Below are 26,073 nucleotides of genomic sequence, written 5' to 3'. Positions count from 1 at the left end.
CTGGACAGATTTCCTTCACAACAGCAATCATGACTTACACATCAGTCCTTTATTTAAATGACAAATCATGATAGCACTACAGTACAAAGTCCTGTCAAGCTTGATGTCGCTGTGAAAATAGGATTCTCACCATCTTTGTATGCTATTTCGAGAAACAGATCAGTAAAGACGAGCATCTTTCTAAAAGTGCATATCAAACAAGTGAGAAGGCCTCTTACAGAGAGATGCATACTAAATCATTTTGTACACAAAAATAGCATAAAGAGACATCTGTTCATACCTGGAACACATACTAACATTGAGACAGTTTGGTACAACAGACTAGATTCAGTGGCACAAGTAAAATATCATCCAGTAGAAATTTGGCAACACCAAACAGTTTTAACCCTTCATAGGAACACATAGAACTGAAGGCTTATCACGGTTTAAAGGCACAAATCTACATAAAATAAACACGATCAAATCTAACATTCATCCAGACAGTGCAGCATCTGATATATGTGAATATACATTTGCACTCAATGATATATTGTTATTGCCTTTATACAATCATTTAAGAGCCGACAATAGGTGTACAGATGTTGTTCTACGGTATTCACACTTTTTGCATCCAGTTTAGATGGATGTTTCTACAGAGCCAAGCTGGGTGGTGTTTATATTGAGGCAGATGAAACTTCAGGGAACAGTGCACGACTATCGTCCACAGTGAGCTGGCAAATAGGGAGAACAAAGTGCAATTACAGTCCAAACTTTCTTCACCTTGTTTTCTCTCCCTTCTGTTTCGGCATTCTTTTATCCCACAAGCTTTCAGCCGCTTGCATATAGACAGCAGTACATTCAGGGAGTCTGCGTCAAACTCCAGTCCGGGTGGAATTGATTGCCAGAATCAGCCTGAAGCTCAGAGCCAAGAAGGCAGTCCCTAACAGGTCACCCAGAGCTGTGAGGTAAGGGATGGAGAAGTTATCTGGGTCCAGTCCCCTTCGCCACAGCCACCGCACCATCAGGCTGGCCATGTAGAGCAGAATCAACACCTGGATAATGACAACACTAAGATAAGCTTCAAATGAATGCATTCCAGACTGGCAGAAAATGTGTAGAAGACTAAATTTGTATAGTAAGAGTACAGTTTTATTTTCAGGTAGAATGAGAATGAGGTCATCTGACCTGAAGCAGAGCTGCAGACAGGTAGCAGATGATGAAGGTGGGTGTCATGGTGGTGTGGCCTCCCTGCAGGAGGTGGATGGTGTACAGGAACAGGAGGTGACCCGGGACGACGAGGATGACAAGGACCCTGGCTGATTTGGAGTTCACATCTGGATAAATGCAGAAAGGAAAGAAACAAACTTTGTTTACCAGTGTGTCTAGCGTCTGTTAAAACTAATGTGTTCTCATGTTTATTAAACAGACAGGAAGTGATTGATGTGTTTGAGTTTCTGTCCTGGGATTTATTTATGATCGTTTAAGTGAATAACTATAAACAAACAAAATTGTGTTGGAGATGATTGATAGAACTTATCTCAAGCTGGTGGTATTATTAACTTAACCACATTTCCCATTAACTTTGTTTCTTCCTGTTACAACCAAAACTGTTTCATGATATTTCCTCCTAATGTTAACAGAGTGGCGTAACAATGTTGGGAACAATTTGTCCACATCCGCCATCATGTGATTACTCAGCTTCATACAGCTTCAAATCCATTTTGTCCTTTTTGTGCTGTGAAAAAAATCCATCACATTCCTCTCCAAATCCAACCAAATGTCACATATTTGACTTGTTAGTGATTTATTGATTGAACATTCTTGATAAAAGACTACACATTGCACCTTTAAATCATGTTTTTTTTTTCTGTATCTGACCTGAGGAGCAGAAGGTAGCACAGGGTCCAGGACAGTTCATGCTCATTTTAAATGGCAGAGCTCCAGGAGTGCTCCAGTAGTGGAGGTAAGTAGACATCCTGCTGGCTTGGATGGCCACCAGATTTCCCCCTACACCTACATAGACAAGGAGATTATTGACATCAATATTAGCAGTGTGGAGCATTGATTCATTCCATAATAAACTGTTAATAAGATGATGAAAGCGTGGAGGCTGGTTTTGTTTTTCTAGGCAGAATAAGTGACAAAACATGCTTTTCATTTATGTCTTTTAGAGTGTAATTGTTTGCCTTTACATCATGTTTTAATACCGTTCTGATTTCTCTCATATTGGGCAAACTTCATCACCATCATCAGTTGTTTAGACTTGTTCTCCCATCATATTTGACAGTCCAAAGCAGCCATTCAGGAGGCTGAGCAGTCACTATACAATACGAGTGTAAAAACACTTGAAGAAATGTACTTTGCTTGGAATCTATTCATCAGGTATTCGTGACTCACAGCGTCCCAGGGGACTTACTTGTCCTTCTGTTTGGAAAAGGCATTCTCACTGCTCTCCCTTCAGGCTGATTTCATTGGGAGCACAATAAAAGCTCCTGGCTTGCAGAGCTTTGCAGCACATGGATCATTTGGACAAAACAGGAGGAGTGTTTCTGGTCAACAGGGCAGGAGGGGAGAGCGTTGAATTGGAATGCAAATGCACTTCCTGTCCTGGGATGGCATTACATGCAGGAGGGGTTTTTGGTAGCACTGAGGCTGGCAGAGATGCTGCGGAAACGGGAACCAGTGAATGCATAGTTGGCATTCTGAGCAGGCTTGTGCTTTATGTAAAGACCATTGTTAATTCCTCCCTACTTAGTATGCCGCTTTGTGGGCAACAAGCTTCTGTCAGTGAGGATCTGGCAACTTTATGCCTCTCTGAGGTTTCTTTGACAGAGAGGAGGCTGCTCACTTTAATACCTCATGAATGATTAATCAAATTTAGAGCCATTCTAAAAGTCAAACTCTCCCTTTTAACCATACCGCTGCTTCACTGTAAGGCTGTGGAGACACCAGGATTTATAAATAATGAGGATTAGCTGCTGGGCATCTGCATGTTCCAACAATTTCCACATGACATCAGCTGACAGAGGGGTTTTTTATTGTAAATATTAAAGCTAATAATGAAGCTTTAATGTGACTCTTCAAAGATTAGGAGTGTGGAAACACAATAACCTCAAATCCAAGCTCTGCTTACTCATTCAGGAAAACATGTCAGCCTTCATTTCTTTGGCTCTGTGCTTAGGGCATGTGGAAGGAATGCCAATAATTGTTTCAACACAATTAAAGAGATATGTTTAAAATAACATCTGTTTAAGGTTACATGTATCTGAGCTCCAGGCCTCGAAAATGAGAATCCTGTCCAACAAAGTGTCAACTGAATACTTAAACCATTTCAGTTTAATTTAATGTTGTTCCTAACTGCATAAGATTTAGTTTCACTCTTTGAAAACAAGGCACCAGCAAGTTTTAGCTGGAAGGTTTCATTTAAGTAGGGAAATATGAAAGGTTTCCCTCAAACAGCTAAAGAGCTCCATGTTTTCTGTCATCATGAGAACAGTTGGGTAAATTACAGACTGAAGACTCCTTTTTCAGTTCACTTTTCTTTCCTATTTTTACATTTTATCACCTTTTGGACATGTAATATATTCTTTTTTTTTCTTTTTTTTTTTTTTTGCATCTGAAGAGCCTCTTTTTGGGGCATTTTTACCCATACAATGGAACTAACACTTTATTTTTACCACCTTATTTAGCATTTATATGCAGTTAAGTGGTTTATAACACACAATAAAGCAATATAATGTAATTAGTAGCAAATATAATATTTGTTCATTAATTTATTTGTCACAACTATAATTCCCCCAGTGAAGCATCTGTAACTGGTGTATGAACATATGCTCTTAATATTTTATATAAATATGAAGATATAAACATGGTATATAAACAGATAACGAATGACAGTTGTAATAATATAAAATATGTCTTTGTTGACAAATATTGTGAGTTAATAAACACTTAAATATGCGCTGATGTCTGCTTATAACTACATTGTTATAACAATGTTATAACCATTTATTACATGTTTGTACACTGCTTATAAATGCTAAATAAGGGGACTTCCATTTAATCTGCTGATGAAGGCCATGAGATGCAGCTGAAAGCCCTGGGAGAAATCTAGTAAGTGGATCTTGAGTGCTTTTTTGTCAAACTACTGTTTTGAAGGTCAAGAATGAACCTTCATGCTCAACATGTCTTCATGAATTTTGAACACATTTATGAACAGTCTGAAAGCTGCCTCTGAACATAGAAGTGATTCATGTGTGTGATCATATGATCATATGAGATATTATATTGTGTTATCAAGCATTCACTGACTGTTTATACACCAGTTATGGATTCTTCATAGGAAACGTTCCATTTGTTGACAAAAATATAAATAAAATAAATACTTCAAGATGTCCTTTTATCTGCTTCTATTTACATTAAAGTGTGTAATTAACATGTAATCAAGTGTTAGTGCCTATAGATGCTAAATGAGGAGGTTAAAGTGAAGTGTTACTGGTAAATCTGATGGCTGAGATTATTTTCTCATCTACTCACCGTTGATGACTGGAGTGAACACAGCCATGCCTTCAAAGTTTGGGTTGCTCACTGTCTTATCCAGAATCAGACCACCAATACTGGGAAGAAGACAGCAGTACAAGAGTGAGGAAAAAAAGCTTTGATTTATTGCAATGAAAGAAACATGTTGTGTGACTTGAAACCATTAGTGATCAAAGGAAAAAAAGCGTACAGTGTTGTGAAGTGACCTTCAGGAAGAGAAACATGAAAAGTTGGCTGACCTGCTGATGGACATGGCCAAGATGACCGGTTGCCAGCCTGACTTTAGGACCTCTCTGATAGATTGAGATCGACGGGCAATAATCACCCACACTGGGATAAGAAGCAGGAAGAAGCCACACACCACAGGAGGCAAATACCACAAGTCTGGAGAACAACATAAAACAGAATACATCTGTCATACAATACAATTATTGAATTGGTGAAGAGAAATAGAAGAAAAGCAACAGCAAGAAAACAAAGTAAAAGCTTGAAAGATGCATCCAGCGTTGTATTGCAGCAAAAATGAAAGGCTGAACATTGCTGCCCTCTTCTGGCTGTATCCAATTCCATACTTGATACTTATTGTTTACAGTACTATATACTATTTTTTCTTTGTAGTCAGTATACAAAAAAATCAACATACTTGACCATTTCATTCTAACAGGAAATTATACAATGTAACAGTCAATACTCAGTCAAATCGTCTTTTTCCAACAATTTAATCATTATTTTTTGTTTTATGGGCCGTTTGCAAAGCTGTTTCATCCACAATTTGTTGAAATCTTCATAATCTCAACTCTAATCTGCCTTAAACTGACTTGAATCAGGTTTACCCTCTTTGATCAATAAGTCCTGACATGTCACATGTGTAGACATACTGTGTACCGAACCTCTGACCTCTGTAACAGAAGAAGAAGCTGCTGACCCCAGCGAGCAAAGACAGAGTGATGAGGTCTCCGAGGCTGGCGGCGATGGGCGTGGCTACGTTATCTGGGTTGATGCCAACTTTCCTGGAACCAATGATCACTGCCACCATCACCAAGCCTGCCAAAGCACAAGATGACAACTTGATATAGAAGTTAAAAAACACACTCATTTAATAAACTCTACTGTCTTCTATGTTGTATTGTGTGCATCTACTCTACTCTGCGTTCGCTCTGTGCAGCAGTCTTTTGTCTGACCTAGAGACAACGCAGCGATGAAAGCAGTGGTGACGCTGCTGGCACACAGGATTAAAGCCTGGATAACATCAACTCTCCCCCTGGTTAGAACCCCGAGACCCACTGCTGCAACTGCTGCCAGGAAGCCCACGACTGTGGCCTGGACCTGGACATGAAGGACAAAGCAGAGAGACATGAATCCATAGTATATATATTATTATCTGTCTGCCAATCCATCTGTTTGTTCTTCTTTCTGTCTGTCTGTCTCAGAGAGGACAAGAGAAGAGTGAAAATAGAAAAGCAGGAAAAAATGTAGTGCAAGACACAACCAGTTCAACTGCTGTTCTAGAAATGGTCAGATTTGACTGGAGTGACCATACATGCAGATCCCAGAGGTCATCATCCAGCAGGCCTGTGCCTATACAATATAAAAACCTACTAGATACAGGAAGAATTATCTCTCTCCTCATTTAAATTCTGCCAAAGTGAAAGAAATGAACAATAAAAGTTATCAGAAAGAATCTCACCAGGAGAGCAGTAAAATACTGTACCTGATCTAATCTTACCTCCGCTCACTCGCAGTCTTTCTTTTGCAAAATTAAAATGATTCACAAGACTGCCTCCCCATTATATGACTTACTGCGCACTGCTGTGCTTTTACAAGTACTGCAGACAGATTAGATTGAGGCAATTTATTATGTTTTTATCTTAGAATTCTCCTTCTCTTCACAGAAGTGAATCTGCCCGTTCAGTTATACTTTTTCACCTTGGACTTATTAACACATTACATTCCCGTGCATGGATACACACACACACACACACACACACACACACACACACACACACACATGAATGCACATATTAATCACCTACTGTACTGTACTGCTCATTTCAGAATGGACAAAAAGCCAATTATTTACATGTGGAATTTCTTTTCGTCTTGCTCTTTAAACTAAACTTTGACATTTTGTGTATCAAACTGCATTGTCAGGTCTTGGTTATGTTGTCTTGAAATATATTTACAACAGCACAAAATAATCCAATATACTGATAAAGCTCTTGTCTTCATTTGAGTTATGACAACATATGAGAGCAGATGCTTTTTCTTTCACTTTTCTCTGTGTCTTTACCACTCTAAGACATTTTTAGATCATATAAGGTCTTAGATCAAAAAATGACAAATACAGCTGATTTGAAAAAGATATTGGTGAAATGTCTTAAAAGTAAAACACGGAATATACTATATGTACCCTGCTACGTGTATATTTTAACTCTTAATTAGACCATTTATTATTTTCTCTGTGTATTTAACAAGCTGAGAAGTGAAGTGTTCTGAAAGAGAGGACGATCTTATCTCAGCAAAGCTTCTTGAGTTTAACAGATTGTCTTGAAGCCAGCAGAGAGAGACCAAAATGATGGAGTGTGTTATTAATAGGATGGAGTGTGTGTGGTGGAGCGGTGTGTCACCTGAATGAGAGCCAGATTACAGCACACCATCCTCCACTGCTGCTGCAGCTCATCCATCTGCCCTGTGTTGGCCTGTGGACACAAACGAGCTTATGTAATCATATTTCTCAAATAGTGGTATTTAGAATATCTTTAAAGTTGTTCAAAATATCTTTTTTTCATGTGTTAAGAGTGGAAATTTAATGTTTTAGAAGTGTAGTCTAATCCCTGCTGCATAGTTCATTTTTTCATGTGGACCTTTGATTCACTGATGTTAGAAAACTGAAAAACAGAATAAGAGCCTCATATTTTTAAAGACATGTCACAAACTTACTAAGATCTGGTGAAAAATATATTCTATATTAAGAGTTCTACAGTCGCATACATTTAAAATAACTGTCGTCATGTGGTCTGCGTGCATGTGTGTGCTCTGCATGTCCGTGAGTGTGTTTCCACTCACTGCTGTTGACAGTCTGGATGCCAGTGTCATCTCCAGATTCCCCTTCAGCCCCACCAGGGCTGGCACCAAGATAAACACCTCTGAGATCTCCTTGAACACCTCCCAGTGCTGAAAAACACCACAGTGGCCTCTTAAAGTACAGTCTGTTCCCAGCCAACTGGACGTTATTCTAGTATTGTAAAGTACAACTTTTCCCTCAAGGAAATAAAAGAAAAAACTGTAAAATTCTTATTTTCAGTGCTGAGTAACTGTTGATTTAAATGCTGAAACATTGAAACATTTGCCAGCACGCTGCATGATCTCAAGGGGATTAAAACACTTTCATTCCACTATTTATTTATTGCATAAAAACACACTTCCAATGGCTACATCTACTCCCTCATATGCAGTGAATTGTTTGACCAGTGAGTGCTGAAGGATTTGTTAAGTGACCGTGTTTCCATGTATCTCCCGTGAAACCTGATCTGTTGGCTTTTTAGGTTTCAACTCGTGGCTAGCTGACCTGCTGCATAATTCAGACTGCAACTCATGTCGTGCTGCTGCTGGGATATTTACAACAGGGAGAGAGAACTATTAGGTAGCTCTGCTCTATTTGCTTCTTTTGATACTGTTTTGATACTGAATCTGCCTCGCTGTGAGAAGGCCAAATATTATCACACATGTAATTCTTCTGTATCATAGTTTCTAGCTAAAGGTTACTTGAAAGATTGCCTAATTGTAAAAAAGAAAAGGGAGTAATTTGCTATTTTGCCAAGGTCTTCTCTCATTTTTTTAAACTGCATTTTTTTAAACTGCATTTTTTGCATTTCTCTTTGATTTTTGTACTATTTGCAAAGATCTTTCACAACTATTAGATGATATATTCACATTCATCCTTCATCATCTGACTCCCTCAGCCTTCCAGCAACTCACCACTACTGTAGCTCAAGGATACATGAAACAATGAACCTACGGAAAACAGCGATGATAATGACAAGTCAGAAACATGACCAAGCTTCGCCTGTCATATTCATAGTAGGTGTTTACAATCAAATATACCTGTCCAGCATTTAGTGTTAATAAAAAAAACCCACTAATGTAACAAACTAATATTAGTACTATTGTATAATCACACACACACACACTTTGCTGCACTTTTTCCATACTTGCACTATATCCATGACTATCCCGGCTGCCACCATGCCCAGGCCGGACACCAGGTACGGCAGCAGCACCTGGGCTGCGATGATCCATGAGCTCTCTGGCAGGAAGCCGTGGGCCGAACGGGTCAGTTTACAAGTGAAGCCCCTCAGCTTCTTCCCTTGGAAACACAATTCCAGCGCCAGATGGGTCACCACCATGACTGATCCCTGTTAACCCATTTCTGTCCGGAAAGCCTCTGGCGTACGTGTCGTTAGGGAGTGACTGCTCGTCTGTGCCGCAAAAATCAGCCTCCAGGCTTTGTGTTTAATCAGTCAATGCCATGATCCATTTCTGCTGAGGGGAACACTAGCCAGCGAGAGAAAAATGTTTCCTTTGTCAACTGTTACCAAGTTGTCCTCTCCTTGCTCAACTCTCAAAAGTCACAGGTGATGTTTGTGCAGTTTCTGGAATCAGTTATTCTTAAATTAGTTTGACCAAAAAATTAGTTTTGCCCTTCATCTGTCACACTGGCAGGACAGCCACGAGTACTTTTGCAAATGGTGAGCTAGACAGAGGAATGGAACCAGCTGCTTTCAGCCACTTGAATGGAGGACACACATGTATTAGACACACACACACATACACATACACACACACACACACACACAGGTCCAATTGACAGCAGGTCTGTGAGGCCTCTTCTGACACTCTGCTACTGACAGACCTACATGACACACACGCACTCACTGCAGCCACACACACACACACTCTTTCCCTCCTCATGCCTCACTCTTGAGCAGCCGGGCGGCTGAGGCAGAGCGCTGGAAGGCCGGTCTCTCTCGGGGCCTAAAGAGGGTCCAGGTCCTGTGGGACAAGGACATCCAGAAGGCCAGCAGCTTCTTCTCAGCCCTCCTGTGCTGCCGCTCCTTCTCCTTCTCCTCCGTCTCGCTCCACACCTCCTTCTCTTTCTCCTCGCTGTGCTGATGCCCTGCGTGAACTTGACCGCTCTGGAGCCCCTTCCTCATTTTGATCAGGGGGGGTACGCCTGGATGTCCGTCCAGGCTGCGAGGATGTGTGAAGGGACGCAGGTGGACGGTATGACGTCGAAGGCTTGTCTGAAGAGAGACGGCGATTGTCGTGCCGCTGCCAGGGCTTCCCTCTGATTCCAGACGGATAGATGAGTCGTGACGGTGCTCTGTGATGAAGGGAGGGACAAGACGGACAATGTTTGTGTGTGGGTGTGTGTGAGGATGGGGGGGGGATGGTGATGCTGCTGCTGGGTGATGTCTGTGTATAAGCAAGGTGACCAGATTCTATCAGGACTCCTCAGTTTTTCTCTTGCTCCTGGTTTCTTTTTAGATCAGTTCAGAGGATGCTGCAGTTCTGCCCCCCACATCCCTCCCTCCCCCCCCCACCTCCTCGCCTCTTTGATAGCTCCTCCTTCCCCTGCTCTTCGATGTCCTCACTATAAGTGTGTGACGCACACTGAGCAGCAGCAGGTGCTGTACCTGTCACTGACACGTGGTGCTGCTGCTGCCTGGAAAGGACACAGTTTATCATCCATGATTGGATGAAACACAGACTGCCGCTAACTGTCCCCCTGGACTTTTTCAGTCTCTCAGAGTTCATTACATCACTCATTTGTCTGATTTTCTCTTTCTGTCTTTCTTACATCAGCTGCTCCATGTTACATACATATTTGCCATGGTCTGGCACACAGATAAAAGCCAATAGCATCTATGTACACCTAGACTGCTGTTTGGTGTGATAGAAAGAAATAAGAAAAGTTCTGACTTTGTTCTGGTTTTTGGTCTCCCTTGCTCCTTTGTTCACACTATATGTAATCTATGTAAATACATGGGAGGAACATAAGCACGCACACACACACAAACACACACACTATGACAATGACTCAGCTGAAAAGTGTCCTTGGGACATGCCTTGGAATGGGTGCTGTGCTCTCTGCAGCTCCCCCTTCTGACTCCTGGCTGTAATTTGGGTTGTGAAGCACCTGCTGCAAGCATCTGTAGAATGAGCAGAGAGTTGTCTCTCCTCTTCTCAAAGCTCACTCTTTGTCATATTTTAGGAAAAACTAACAGTAAAAAACAACAGAGAATGAGAGGGGACGAGATGCCACAGAGTTTCCAGGCAGAATATGAACACAGGCCATCACAGTCAACAGTACGCACAAGTGAGGCAACTCTCTCTAACTCCTGAAGCTGTCATTACTTCTCATTTAATGCTGCCAAATACGGTAGCAGCTAGCCAGCTACAACTTCTGTCAACACATCTCAATGTCAGTGATGATTCACGGCAGCAGTGAATTAGACATAAACAAGGAAGTGGGAATTGCCTTCTGTCCGAATGTGTGACTCATTTTTCACCAGAAAAAGCTCTAATAGTAAATTTGAGATTTAGGTAAATTCACAACTACACATTCTGCCAACATGTCTCCTTACTTTGTTTATGGCTTTGTTTCCCAATTTCTGCATAGTAGCACACTGTACTGCAGTTCAGTGGTGGAAAGTAACTAAGTACATTTACTCAAGAACTGTAAGTACAGTTTTCAGGTACAAATTCATGATACTTGACATTTCTACTCCACTACATTTTAAAGGGAAATATTGTACTTTTTAGTCAATTACATTTACTTGGCAGCTTTACTTATTAGTAACTTTTCAGAATAAATTTTTACATGAAATAACATATTGTAAAATTTTAAATTACACTGCATTGTAAAAGATGAAACCAGTAGTTCCTAAACTTTTTTTCTGAAATATTTAACAAAGCAAAGACTAGAGAAGAGTCCAAAGTGAATTCATATTTGTGTATCAGAACTTTTCTTCTTTCCTCTCCCATTAATCATCTCACAACCCCTCCCAGCACCACTGGACTCAACTAACTGTATATAAAGTAGTTGAAACTAGCTCCACCTCCAGCAGCTACAACAGTAACATGCTGCTCTAACACTGATGCTTCAGTATTAATAATCTACTTTATTAAATGTATTTAATATATCAGTCACAAGGGCTGATTTTCTGGAAAAAAAAATAAAATTCTTTCAATACTTTAAATGTAGCTGATAATAATACACTTTTACTTAAGTAGGATTTCAAATTCAGGACTTTCACTTGTAATATAATATTTTTACATTGTGGCACTGTTACTTTTACTGATGTAAAGAATCTGAGTACTTCTTCCACCACTGCTTACATTCCCTCGTAAATGAATGTGAAGCTGTACATTACTGCCAAGACCAGTTTATTTGTTCCCATGGAGCAAGGTCACTTTATAGACCCACTAGGTCACTGTGACCTCCAAACCCACACAGTTCAGTCTTCCCACCTCAGAGAGAAATAGACAAATATCAAGTCAGAGAGATGAAGGCACGTGGAGATAGATGTGGTTACCTTGTTGGACTTTACCAGCCTTCCTGGCACTTGATGGGAGAATTAATCGATCGTATTCTTGTTATTACGTATAAGTGGTTTCCTACTTAGCCTCTTACGAAAAAACCTTAGAAAACACTTTAGTGATTGCTTCAGATACCAGACACATGTAAGACTACTGTAGTGAAATAGTTCAAAGATGTCCAGGTTTTTGCCTTTAGTGTAGATTACAGCTGAAACAATTTGTTGATTTATTGATTAGTCAATTAACAGAAAATCAGTTGGCTCAGTTCATCGCTTCAGTCATTTTTCAAGCAGAAATGCCAAACATTGAGCTTCTCCATGTGTGAGGATTTGATGTGTTTCTTTGTCATACAGGCAATTCAGTTGAATAAGTTTAGGTTTTGGGCTGTTAGTAAGATAAAGTGAGGAATTTGAAGTTGGGCTGCAGCTAATAATTATTTTTGATTGATTGAGTATAATTGAACAAATAATAGAGAAATGCTCATCAGTTTCCTTGAGACAAAAAGTGACATTTTCAACCCCAAAAACTCAACAATATACAGTTTACAATCATATAAAATAGAGAAAATCTGCTAATTCTAACATTTGAGACGATGGAATCAGAGAATTTTTGCTTGAAAAACACTTGACATGATTAATCAGTTATTTAAAAAAGTTGCAGATTAATCTGCCAATCGATTTATTGAGTAGTTTACCAATCATTGCCACTCTCATTTGAAGAGCTTGGGCTCTGAGAAATTATAATGGCATTTTCTCAAAGTTGTATAGGTGTGACTGACCTGCACTTGGTCCAGCAGCATGCCGGCAGTCACCATGCCCAGCCCGGCCAGCAGGTAGGAAGGCAGCACCTGGAGGTAGATCAGCCTGGATGACTCTCTGGAGGAAATGTGAAGTTTCTCCTCCTCCATATTGTCAGGACTACTACTACTACTGCTGCTGCTGCTCAGATTCATGTCCAGTGTGCTCAGCTGCCAGCTTTCTGTGCTCACACAAACCAAATTGCTGCCAACTGAAAGAGCCCAATACTGTTTGTCTTTCAATCTGTCACCCTGTCCTGGTTGATGTCAGTGACCACTGTCCTTATCTCTGTTATGCAGCTGATTATTGGTGACAGTTTAAGATTCTTTTGTTTAATTGTGACTAATTCCTAGTAGCTTGAAACTGTTCCTCCATGTCAGACATGTAAGGTCAACCCGACATGTAATATCCAATAACTTAGTCATTTTACTCGTTACCTGGTATGTTCTTGGAGAAACTGATATAAAACAGAAAGAAAATATACCGCTCATGTCCAGCTGGAATTGGAGCAGACTCTTGTTCATCCATCTGTCTTTTCCTCTCCCTCTTCAGCACTCTCTCTCTCTTGTCTCTGTCACACACATTTCTTCATCATCTCCACCTTTTTCTTCTCTTGTCACTCAATTTCTGACTTCTATCCTCTCTCAGAGGCTCTGTCTTCTTCCATCTCTCCTTGTGGGCTCTGTCCTACAGCGCTTAAAGTCCTCTAAAACACCACTTTTACACCATAGAAACACAAAATTAATGAGCTACAATTAAACAAAAACCCAATTGTAAGTAGCATAAATACTGTTCTCATTCCATTCCATGTTTCTCAATAGTCAGGTGTGTTATGTTCAGTGTGAAGGCTACGGTTCAAGATATCTATTTGCTGTTCAAATAAGAATTTAAACCAAAAAAAAATACTGCAAGGCCAGAGCTGTTTTAGAGAATGATTTTAGAGTAGTGTCCCTACTAGGCCATTGACCACCACACCCAACCATAAAGCTTTATATCACATTTAAAAGTTGAGGACAGTTGTCTTTAACACCTGCACCTGTGACCTGATTAATGATTATTCAACCACATGTGTTGTTTGCATATGTGAAAAGATGTGTGTGTGTGTGTGTGTGTGTGTGTGTGTGTGTGTGTGTAATCTTTCAGTACTGTGAATGGCGCAACTCGGCCAGATGTGCCGAAACACATAATGTCATTCTTGCAAGTCACTGTTTAATTCAGCTCTATGCTCAATATTGAATAGAAAATAATCACAACATGCAATAGCACGACGTGCTGTCATCATAAAAAATAAATTAGATACAGTAGGATATATTCCTACTTGTCAGACTAAGAGACCAGTCTGCTTTGGTGATGGACTTCTGACTTCTGTTTACACTTTCCTGTGCAGGGGTCATCCGCGGGGTGTCGCCCCTCTTTTACCGACATCTCTGCAAATCTGCGAGCACGGAATATTTGTATATCACATTTCAACAAGGCAATCCAAAGTGCTCTACATAAAACATGAAAGGCATCCAGATAGAATGTAAAAACAACACAAGGCTATATAAAAAGAGATTTAAATACAATTTACCCCATTTACTGCGCCATCACGTAGCCTTGACGCGGTGTCATCTCTATTATCACGCGGGTGCTGACAATGGAAGTTAATTTATGTTTTTGTTGTTGTTTGCACTAATGACTGCTCTCACGTTGCAATGCTTTATTTAGATTTTTAATTGACCTATTTTTATCTTACATATTTGGTCTATGGGTGAAGCAGCATAAATCACTGTGAGGGGAATAAATTTCTTATCCCCACCGGAGATAAAAATAACTCAGCAGATATAAACCGGGTGGGCGTTGAATCGCACCCTGGTTATTTCATATCACCTTTTGTAGCTGACGACTGAGCCCTGAGCTAATTAATGAAAATGCAACAAAACTGATCATTTCAAAAGAAGAATCTCGGTCTAAAAACGAATCTAGGTCGCTAACTTTTCCGTTTGGTGCCATCCACGGTTGGTGCTGGGCCGCTAATGAACAGTGAGGTATGGAGGATCAATCCTGCCAGGAAAAGGAAAAAAATAAATAAATAAATACTCATGCTGGGCCAGATTCAGAGTTTCGAGATACTAATTCAGAATTAAGATATAATAGGTCAAGTAATGAGATGAGAGGTTACCAAGTCAAAAATTATTCTATGCCAAGTCAATCTTATGAGATACTAAAGTTTGAGACACTAAGTCAGCATGTTTGGTTTAATAAATTCAAATTATGAGTTAGGCCTACCTGAAATAATGAAATAATAAATCTTCCACATTGCAAGTAGTCCTCAATGTTAATAGCCTATAAAAAATATTAATTTATGCAGCTTAAGATGTATCTATCTCAAGGCTGTGTCAAGCTGTCACTAAGGAGACAAAAGGCTACATTTTACAATTTAATATTCCCACAATATAATGCAAAACAATACAAAACAACACATAGACCCTCAAGCATTACCATACAGTATCACAATGTCAGCAACATTAACAAATTCTACATTTCACACAGGTATGATTAATCACAGTTATTGGATTGCATAACATACAAGGGTTTTCTAAGTTTCTGGGCACTCTGCAAACAGTTCGTCTACGGTGACAGTATTTTCCCCCCCACTTTAACCCTGTAAACAGCTGGTAATTCATGCCAGTAACTATAAAGAAGCCACTGCAGGCATTCTCAGAGAACAGCCCACCACTACCTGCTATAAATATTCACTCTACTCCTCTCAGCCCAGTTAAGGTCTCATGTTATATGTCAAGGGCTGAGCTCAAAGGGTGGGAGCCATAGATTACAGTTTGTCCTCCAGATCTAATTGTTGTTGCAGTCACTGATGACTTCATAGTAAGGTTGCATTGCTGTCTTTGAACTAGAGTAGCTGCTGTTGCTGTGTGGCAGTTGCTGCATTATTTTCTGCACAAGATGTTGAGTTTGGCTTCCGGTGGGGTCATACAGGCATTTGCTGACAGAAGCAGACTCTTGTCTGTCATCTGGTTGCAGTGGGGTTCATATCAAAGTTTTCCAGACAGCGAACAAGGTCGATGCAAGAAACCAGCTGAACAACAACACAAGAAGTCACTGCTGTAAAGGTTTGATCCTTCTTGAACATGTTTAGCATGCAGCAACATTTGCAGTTTTAGATTTCTAAGCATGATGCATGATTTGTCATAAAAAATAGAGTTTGAAACAGGATATTTGCATGTGCAGTGTGAAAAACTGAACAATCAGGTTATGCATTCGTTGGTTTGTTTTTCAAGGTGTGTTTATTTGACAAACATGGATGGGGCTTATGAGAATTGGCAGCACAAAGGTCCTGGTGAGAAGAGTGGGACCCAGCTTCAGTTCATCAGAGGCTCCAGCAGTGTACCTGCCACTAAGACCACCACAATCCGTCTTCGGGATATGTATGATCCCAAGCCTCAAACTGCCAAAGCCCCAGTCCGGATCCGCCCTCCAGGTCCGAGACCTCCCCCTGTAAAGCAACCCGATTTGAAGCAAACCATGGCCACTAAGACCACCACCATCCGTCTTCGGGACGTTTATGATCCCAAGCCTCAAACTGCCAAAGCCCCAGTCCAGATCCGCCCTCCAAGTCCGAGACTTCCCCCTGCAAAGCAACCCGAATTGAAGCAAACCATGGTCAGCGAGCCTCCAACTAAGACGATCATGAGAAGACGAACTAAGTCTCTTCCTTCAACTGCAGAGAAGGAGAAAGACATCAGGAGCGTGCAGGTTCGCTTTGTGGACTCACTGGGGCTTGATTTAGAAGAAGTGAAGGTCTTCAAAGTTAAAGAGCACCCCCTGATACCCCAACATGTCATGTTCAGACTAATGATGAGCTCTGAACTGGCCTTCGGCAAGTCATTGGAGCTTTCCCTGCCTTACTTCAAACCTTGCTTTCCTGAAAATATGGGAGCTCAGCCAGACTTCCTGAAGCGTCTGCGCACCCAGAGTGTGTGCCTCGAGCAGGTCCTGTGTTCTGAGCTGGGGATAACAGGGACTATACAAGTACTAAATTTAGCTTTTGAGAAAGAGGTCACAGTGCATTACTCTTTCACCAACTGGAGAACACAATCAGATACAACAGCATTCTGGGCATCAAGTGGGTCCCGTGAAGAATGCGATGATCCAGAAACAGATATCTTCCGATTTCGTCTGCCTGTGCCACCTTTTATTTTGCAGCCAGGAGCCGTTTTGGAATTTGCCATCTGCTTTTCTGTAAATGGATCTAATTATTGGGACAACAATAATGGGCGCAATTACAAACTGTCATGCCACAGCTACAAGGTGACTGTGCCAAGGGAGTGTGAAGATAGCATGCTGCATTTTACCTGAGTGGCCACATGAGGGAGCTATAACACCTACACATCGACATGGATGGCAACAAGCAACATGTTGTGCAGTAACTATTACCAATGTTTTGCTTAACTTATATTAAGAATGATGGATAATGATGATGGAATTCTTCACAAAGTAGATTAACTCAAGTACTATACTTAAGTACAATTAAATGTTTCCATTTTATGCTACTTTTTACTTCTATTCCAATACATTCACAAAAGTAAATTGTATGTAATAATAATTATAATAATAAAATAATAATTTTTCTTTACTAGATTTATCTGATAGCCACAGTTACTTGTTACTTTTTGGATTCAAATTTTACATGCAAAACAAATTATCAGTTTATAAATGAAGAATTGTTATACACAAAATTATATTAGTGGTTCAAATTAGCTCCACCTCAACTAGCTATTCAAATGCTGCTTAATTCTGTTTGCTGTGAAAGCTAATGCATCAGTAATAATCAAATAGTATAATGTACAACAAAATTACACTCACCTGCTACATATTGTACTTTTACTTTTGATTGTTACATTTTGCTGATAATACTTTGGCACTTTTATGTAAGTAACCTTTTGAATGCAGGACTTTTACCTGAAATGAAGAATTATAGTGTAGTATTGTTACATTAACTTAAGTAAAGGATCTAAATACTTCCTGCACCCCTGATTAGAAGATGCTCTATTCAGGAAATTCTAGAAATACTAGAGCAGCCAAAGATTTGGGAAACATTAAAGGAGGCCAAGACTTTAGTTCAAAAGGGTAAATGCAGTTAATGAGTGCTGTTTCTTTAGGAGTGATTTGATCATTTAACAACATTGTTTTGCATCAAATATGTGAAGGGGAAGAGTTATAGAGAGTTATAAAAGGACATGGTGACATTTGAAATATTCCAATTGTAAAAGTCATCAAATGAGGGTTTTTTTTAAGGACATGGGGGGTTCCTAGTGCTGCAAAATGCATCTGCAAGAAAATACACAAATGATTTTTGTAAAGCTAACAAAGCTAATGCTATTCTTCATCACACAACAGATTCTAATGTATTGTAGTTTAATATAATAAACCAGTATGGGCACAGTGAAACACCAACATCTGGTTAGCTTCACCACACATTTGTGGTTCACCCTTACAGGGATTCACCATCAGTTTAGTACTGCACTTCCACAAAGATGGGGGAACAAAAGAATGGCCAAAATCAACAAAGCAGAGGCCGAGATATCCCGACTTTTAGTCTCTTGTATGAGTCAATGTTCAAAAACACAAGAACCTATATTTCCCATGACGCAACTCAAGAGAGATTTTCATTAAATTCCCCCCCACCTCTTTCAAACCCCACACCTCCAGAAAATTTGAAGTCTGAAGCCTGAGCCAATTTGACCTTGATGACATCACTTCAGAACAGGTAACTGAACTTCATGTGTGAAATTGGTGGAGTGCCCCTTTAAAATATTCCTGCTTGGTTTAATTCATGGACGGATTCCTGTGTTCTTGCTGGGCTTGTATTTAAATTAAATTCCTGCCACCTCTGTACAGACCTACAAAGGAATTTGTTCACTTTGCAATTCAACAGTCTGGTGACCCAATTCAATGAGTGATAATCTGAGTGAGACAAACTCATATCTGCTGTTATATACAAAGGTGACACATTGTTGATTTCATACAAGTTAGAGGACTTAATGATCTGTCAGCAGACTGAGCAGCTGTTTGTTGTCAGTGTTTACTTTCCACTATGACTAACAGGGCTTGACCCCATTCTTCCAGGAGCATGTTTTGTTATTGGAGCAGGATTACAGGGAGCAGAGTTAGCTCATCTGTTGCACTGTGACTGGCTCCCTTAGATCCCTTAGTCAGTATTGACCTTTCACCAAAAAGTTTCCACTGATACAAGAGCCCAAATTCCAGACCTGCCTGGCAGGCTGCGATGTGTGGCTCATAGGAGGCATTCTTCCATCTGCGTTAGTCACTGCAGCTGTATGGCATGCTTTAAACCTGATAGCAGCTATTTGAACACCGTCCTCACCTCCCCCCAAAAAAGTTAGAGAGCATATCAAGCTTTTTATAAATCACCCATCAATCAGAGAAAACTAAAATGAGCAAGGGATTCGTTAAAGGCACAGTCTGTGATTCAAGTACACAGGCCCGTATTTTACAAATATGTGTAGATTTTAATTTTGAAGTTAAACTCCAATGTAAATAGTATCAATGTAAATATAATTTACATTTATGGGGTGAAAAAAAAAACTACTGGGGAATTTTGTCGTTATTTGGATTACTTGATTTGTTAAAAATGTGCATTTACATGAGTGACTGACACCTTATTCTTGAGATAGCAGCTATATCAGTTGTTGCTCCAGGTATGCTTATTATTTTATGTGTAAATTTGGGGCAGTCAGTCAGATGTTACAGTAAAGAGGCACTAGATGACACCATTGCTCAAAGCTAAGATCCTACATCAGGGATCCACAGATAGGTTCAACCATGGGCCAGTATTTTTTCTGCACTGTTTACTGGGAGGTTAAATCACGTCCCAATATGTTTTTAATATATTTTGATAATTTATTTCTTTTAATTCATTCAAGAATAAAACTGATTTATAAAATAGCTTTAGGTTTGTACCTGAATGAATATATCATAATTTCCAGTGGTGACAGCTAACAAAGTCACTCAGCTTATGTTTGATACTCATTTGGCAAAAAGAGCCTCTTAAACATGAACATACTGTACATGAGACTAAAAATGCATTATCTTGTCCATACACATTAAACAGTGGGCTGCTTCATTTATGATTGAAGCAAAGTGCTGTCATTGACACAAATCTGTTCTGGTCAGACAGGCCAAATCATGTTATGTACCTGTGTTAATCATCTCATAAGTTTATAAGATGTTACAAGGTCATATTTATTGGGATTTACATGAGCCTTCTGTTTGCATTGTTATTGACTTCAGGTTTATGAAGACTCATGTACAAGATTTGATGTAATCTATAAAAGGAAAAATATTTTTGTTAGAGAGCCAAATTTGGGCCACAGGGCACTATTTAACTTCCATACATGTTCATTTGAAGCACCTTAAGAGCCTTTTGGTTTCACTTTTTTTTTTATTTCTAAATGCACCGCTATTTGACCTCCAAGCAATATAAACATTTTTTATTTAACATTTTCTCTTCCTTTTCCTCCTTCACTACTAGAGCGTATGACTCATGTAATGATGGGACTCTAAAAGAGACAGTGTCATCTGTAAAATAAAAGACTACTGTGTGTGGTTTAATGCTTGAGTTGTTGGCTAGTTTGTCCTCATCACATCTTCCCATCACTCATACCTAAGAGCATTCTGCAAAACTTAATCTGTAGTCAATCAATTTGTTAGTAATAAGATACAACTTTCTACAGTTGCTTTTCCTAAAGAAATATGTTCTGGGCTCTGAGTTATTATGATGCACAGTAAATAAGGCATTTCTCAGCAGTTAAATTCAAACTGCAGCACAGCCACAGTACAGCAAAAACAATCTTAGTGCTGAGGCTGTGGCATCTCGTCTACACTTGAAATGTTTCTTATAAACCTTTTACAGTTGCACCAGAAATACAAACAAACATCTCCCCTTTAGTCCTGCCTGGGTTTCTCCACTCTTACATGGTGCTTGCTAGCATGGACATTCTACACTAAGAGTTTTGGAGGTCAGGCCGGTTTTGTTGGGGCATACATCCATGCAGCCTAACAGCACCGTGCCTTTATTTGGGGCTGTCATCTTGCGCTTGTTGCCGGTAGTTATATAAGAAGCCTCCATATTAGGAGCCAACAATGATGTTCAGTCGTGACGTTTGCTGAGGGGACTGGCTGGGATTGAAATGTAAAAATTGAGGCATCATTATGGCTTCCAGTGATTATGAGTTACATCATTAAAACACCATTATGACCTGTGTGTTTTGGAATAAAAGAACCATGTCACTTGTTCTATTTGTTCATTGTGAGTCTCAAGCGTATCACTGATTTTCTCATATGAATGTTTATTTGGAGAGGCAACAATTTGTTAATATAAAAGCTAATGTGTAGATCAAAACAGCAGCCTCTGGGTGCTCAGTGTTGTTCAGTAACACTGACATTGTGTTCTGCTCTTATGCAATGCAGCTAAATGACTGACAGACAAAAAAGGAAATGGTCCAAAATATGATGTGATTTATAATCCAAAGCCTATTTTTAAACCAGAAATTCATCACGCTCACAGTTGGCTAAAAACTGCAGAGCACGGTCAGCAAGTGTGTTCGACCTTCTGAGGGAGACCCGGAAGTCAGGCTATCCCCCCTCACACCCATGAGAGCATCCCTTCCTCCCACGCAGATCCACAGGTTCCCAGGCCTGTTCTGGGTCGGACTGGCCATTATCAGCTGCGGTAGCCGCTCATTTCATTACTCCAGACAGCGAGTGGTCCTGGAGTACAGTATGATTTAAACTGGAGCTGCCATCTGTTCCTCCACCAGTGCCAGGATGGAGGCTGTGACTCAGATAACATGCATGTTGATGTCAGAAATGAAGCTAAAAACTGCACCGTCCAATCTGAACATGCCTGACAGAGGCGTTCCCATACAAGGGTTGCTTTTATTTAAAAAAAAAAAATTAATATCAGGTAAGAGGCTTCTACCTTCTGAAAGAGGCTTTTCAGTGACCTTGCGTGCACCTACATCACCTATTGTTATAATGTCTTTGTCTGGGAATAATCAGGAGTTCAGGGAGAAATGTGACGCCAAATCTCAGTAAGCCAGACACAATGGCTTGTTTCTCTCATTGTTGTTACCCTGCCAGTGTGACATGACATAAAAGTTATTATATCAGCAACACACTTCAAACTGGACAAATGCAGTCAGGTGAACTTGTTTTCATGAGGGAATTTAGGCTCTCTAACCTGCTTAATGCTCTACAAATGATGCCAGAGAATAATACACGGCATAATGAAAAGCAGCTAATCGCAGCTTGATTTGACATAACAAGGTGAACTTCACTACAGTTTCATTAGCTGCTTACTAAAGCACACAAATGGGATTACAACCCAGTCGGCAATTATCACCCTAATTTCCAAATCACATTTTTAAATTCCACACATTATGGCGTGATATTCATATATGATTTGAAAAAGGCACGAAAATATCACTGCACACAAGACAAACAAAAGTTTCTTACAAATTGAAAACCTGTATTGTGCAGACAATAAATAGTGCTTACAAAGGGATTTTTGTCTCATACACAGACAAGGTTCCTGTTCAAGAACATTTACACTGTTGATATGAAACGCATCATCAACTGAATCAGTGAGACTCAGACACAGCACAGGGATGTGACTACTGATACTGGAGTGGGACTGGTTGACTCGGTCACATGCACGTTTCCTCCCTGTGGCATCGAAAAAAGGGCATCTTTCAAAAGAGTCTGTTTACAAAAAAAAACAAAAAAAAAAACAATAAAAAGTCTTTGCTTGTCTATGGCGAATATATGACCTTGATTCTTCCTGCTCCTCTGACAAGGTGAAGTGAGGGTTAAGGAGATGTTCCTCTGAGCAGAAGTGGAGCTTGCTGCATGCGTCCCCGTCCACTCGCAGCTCCATCTCTAGAGACATAGCCTCTAAGGTTCGCTGGACCCAAATATCAGGACACCCACTGACTGTGGGCCAGGGCGCTGGAAGACTCCGTGCAAGGTCTTCACTGACAGAACCAAATATCAGCAACTCTTCACAGAAGAAACCTTGCTAAGGCCGGTGGAACCTGCGGAGGGGAAAAAAAGAGGGGAAAGTGTGAACGTGAGCTAAAATATTCTCATTCATCAATCAAGAGTTCTATTATTAGCCCAGTGGACAGTGCTCTTAAAAGCAGCCAATGGTCTCTCTTCAAAAATTGGGTCTTGCGTAAGCACAACCCCCGCTAATTCAAGGATTTTTTTTTTTTTAGCTCCAGACAGCTACTGCCTTGACACAAGCGAAACATAAGCTAAATATGTGCAGACATTCATTACAGTGGAGAGGTGGTGGAAAAAAAGGATGCAACTTTCTCATCTCAAGAGGGGTTTGAATGCAGCTAAATTTGTCCCTACGCTGCAGGGTGTGTACTCACTGATGTGAAACCCGTCGGATAATGCACCTTTGAGTCTTTGCACAATGTCACACTGACCCTCTTAGACACATCATCTCCTGATGAACAAAGCCGACAAAAAGAGCAAACATAATAACGCGGGATCACGCTGACCTTGTCAGATGCTTGCTCGAAGAATGAACTTCCATCTCATTACTTTTGAACTCGTTTAGCTCCTTCCGTATCGCTGCCTGCGGGGGAACAAAAGCAACATCAAGCAAGTGTAAGCCCAGGTGCAGCCCATCATACATAGATGCAGCCGCTCAGGTGCTGCAGCTCAAATCGTGATGTTATGAAAATGGAAAAACATCTGTTGTTTATGTGCGGATTATGAAAGCTTAACTGGGTTTAATGAAAAGGAAATATTAACCAATCTTTAAACACAATCACAGCATACAAGCGACAAGGAGGTTATATTAGAAACGTTACCATTTCACAACAGATGCCAGGATATGGATACTGACTCAAATCCTTATACTAGTATGATATTTTAAAAATCAGTGTAGCTGATCAGGATGCTGTTCTAAAACCACCAGAGAGGTGGTTTTTTAGCTACCTTGTCAGCAGCTGACAGTCTGGTCCAGGGCTTGTCAGCTCTCCTGTCATAGTCCTGAGCTTTGGCCACTTCCACATAGTCACTGAAACGGATGAGGATCTTTCTGTCCCGCAGCTCGTCCACTGTCGGCCTCTGGTTCAGCTGGAAAATAAACATAACCGTCAGTGGTATCTCTCATTCAGCTCATCCATGCATTCATTCAGCAAAGTAGAAACGCTGGTAGAAACTAAATGTGAAAAACAACAGCGGGTTAAGGTATTAAGGTTCTGTTTTGACTGGTTGACAGTCCCCTGTGAGAGCTTGTGTTCTGCCCAAATATGGGATTAAATTGATGAAATTTTAGGGAAATTGCAGCCACCTACCTTTCTGTTGAGCCGCTGTTTGATTTCCCTCCTCTCCTCCTGTTCGGTCTGGTCATTTCTTTCTGCGGACACAAAAAAAAAGACAAAGTATTATAACAAAATGCAAGTGAACAGCATCAGTTATATTTCCCGTGTTGATGGAGATCAAATGGAAATGACTTGAATCAGAAATGTTTCACTTTTGGGAGATGCTCAGTCACCGTACCACATGTCAAGTAAATACACTCTCACTGCTTTGATCATGGGACTGGACAGTAGATGGAGTGTGTGATTAACAGAGCTAATATGTCTGATCCTCCTCACAATCAATACTCCTAAGTGAGCCGGTCTGAGTAACACAGGACTCGTGGACTGACTCTGGATCAGCGTTGAGTTAGGGAGTGGGACAGGAGCAGATTAGAGCACTAATAGGATTTATCTTTATTAGATGCAGCAGAGAGATCACTAGATGTCACTTCATTTATTTTTAATCTCTCTCTTCATTCCCCCCCCCAAAAAAAAATATTTGAGCTGTTGAACTAGTTCGGCAGCTTAAAAGGAAGCTGGCACCTGTCGCCGTCTGAGTGCATTTCACTCTCTGGATGAACGCAGCGCAACAGGAACACGTGATTTTTATTCATTATTTTTTTTTTGCATTTTCACTAAAGGCTTTTAGTGAGACTTGAATGTGTGGTTATGGATATTTTTTTCAATGATGTGTTGAGGATCAGGTTCAGTGTCCTGTGTTTAGTGTGAACACATGTTCTTGTGCAGGGAGAGACGGGGGCCTGTGATGAAACAGACAGCTGCTCAGAGGATCACAGGTGGTCCGTCTCCACTGGGAGACACAGTTCAGGACAAATGTGAGACTTCATTCCTCACGTAGACGTTTCATAATTGTTCGGTATTTCCAGGACAGCCAGACCAGTTTACATTGTTTAAAGTGCAACAGTCTGACGCCTTCTCCCTGCAAGAACTATTCATCTGGATAAAACTGTGGCACTGCCTGAACAATGAACTAAAGTAAGGATTCAAATATGAGTAAAGAGATACAAGAGTGTTAAAAGTGATACTAATAGGATTGTAATCAATTTAGCACCTAATATGACTGAGTGAGTAAATAAATAAATACATATAAATACATATATATCATATTATGGTTTGGGGGATTTTAGGTCATCATTTCTTGAACAAAAAAAGTCATTTGACCAATGATGTCTATATTTGAATTTTCTTGCAAACATGTTTAATAGAATATAGCATCGACTATTGATTATCGATTTTTTTTTATTATTGATTGATCCTCTAATTATTTTCTCAATTCATTTGGTCTATAAAATATGAGAAGAATGTCCATCACAATGTTCCCGAGCCCAGAGTGACGTCTTCAAATGACTTTTTTAGTCTGATAAACAGTCTCGAGCCCAAAGATATTCAGTTTGCAATGATATAAAACTGAAAATCCTCACATATGAGAAGGAATGAGAGAATGTTTGAAGTTTTTGCTTGAAAAATGACTCAAACTCTGAACTGATTATTAAAATAATTAAAACAGTTGCTATTTTTTTCAACCATTAATTGATTAATAGACTAATAGGCCTAATTTAAGTAAAAAGTAGGCTACTTACAAAACAGCATAATAATCATATATTTTTTTAAAGGCTTACTAGTAATCAAAGTAGTGTGAACATTTTGAAATACCCACTTAGCCCCCATCACAATAGTCTGAAGTCACTACACAGATATTAAAGATATACTTTAGAAACAAACAAACTATAAAA

The 26,073-nt window shown here is 40.0% G+C and overlaps 3 protein-coding genes across 7 annotated transcripts in view; 1 reads left to right on the top strand and 2 right to left on the bottom strand.

Annotated features, from left to right (window-relative positions):
• Positions 1–27: 27 nt before the first annotated feature.
• On the bottom strand, positions 28–10,080 carry LOC122980691 (solute carrier family 41 member 1-like). Of its 2 annotated transcripts, none has more exons than XM_044348955.1 (10): positions 8,730–10,080; positions 7,585–7,692; positions 7,146–7,217; positions 5,700–5,844; positions 5,416–5,562; positions 4,758–4,902; positions 4,516–4,595; positions 1,858–1,992; positions 1,165–1,313; positions 28–1,031 (listed from the first exon to the last, which is right to left on the bottom strand). In XM_044348955.1, exons 1-10 carry the CDS (start codon positions 8,922–8,924, stop codon positions 852–854), a joined length of 1,356 nt encoding a protein of 451 aa, XP_044204890.1. In that variant the 5' UTR covers positions 8,925–10,080; the 3' UTR covers positions 28–851. The 2 variants fall into 2 exon arrangements, with proteins under 2 accessions (XP_044204890.1, XP_044204891.1); XM_044348956.1 differs by lacking the exon at positions 8,730–10,080 and adding an exon at positions 8,497–8,518.
• A 5,613-nt stretch (positions 10,081–15,693) lies between these two features.
• On the top strand, positions 15,694–19,307 carry ppp1r3db (protein phosphatase 1, regulatory subunit 3Db). Its single transcript, XM_044348933.1, has 3 exons — positions 15,694–15,782; positions 15,939–16,027; positions 16,196–19,307. The coding sequence occupies exon 3, from the start codon at positions 16,215–16,217 to the stop codon at positions 17,271–17,273; it is 1,059 nt and encodes a 352-aa protein (XP_044204868.1). The 5' UTR covers positions 15,694–15,782; positions 15,939–16,027; positions 16,196–16,214; the 3' UTR covers positions 17,274–19,307.
• Positions 19,308–19,785: 478 nt separating this feature from the next.
• phactr3b (phosphatase and actin regulator 3b) overlaps positions 19,786–26,073 on the bottom strand; it is a 59,530-nt gene continuing 53,242 nt past the window's right edge. For all 4 annotated transcript variants that reach the window (XM_044348929.1, XM_044348931.1, XM_044348930.1 and 1 more), the window contains 4 exons: positions 24,314–24,375; positions 23,952–24,092; positions 23,510–23,586; positions 19,786–23,032 (listed from right to left, as the gene is read on the bottom strand). In XM_044348929.1, coding sequence (XP_044204864.1) covers positions 23,017–23,032; positions 23,510–23,586; positions 23,952–24,092; positions 24,314–24,375 — 296 coding nt within the window. In that variant the 3' untranslated portion in view covers positions 19,786–23,016. The remainder of the gene's footprint in view (positions 23,033–23,509; positions 23,587–23,951; positions 24,093–24,313; positions 24,376–26,073) is intronic.

Source organism: Thunnus albacares, chromosome 4, assembly GCF_914725855.1.
Source record: "Thunnus albacares chromosome 4, fThuAlb1.1, whole genome shotgun sequence".
In the NCBI taxonomy this organism is placed as follows: Eukaryota; Metazoa; Chordata; class Actinopteri; order Scombriformes; family Scombridae; genus Thunnus; species Thunnus albacares.
This window is presented reverse-complemented; position numbering and strand designations above follow the sequence as displayed.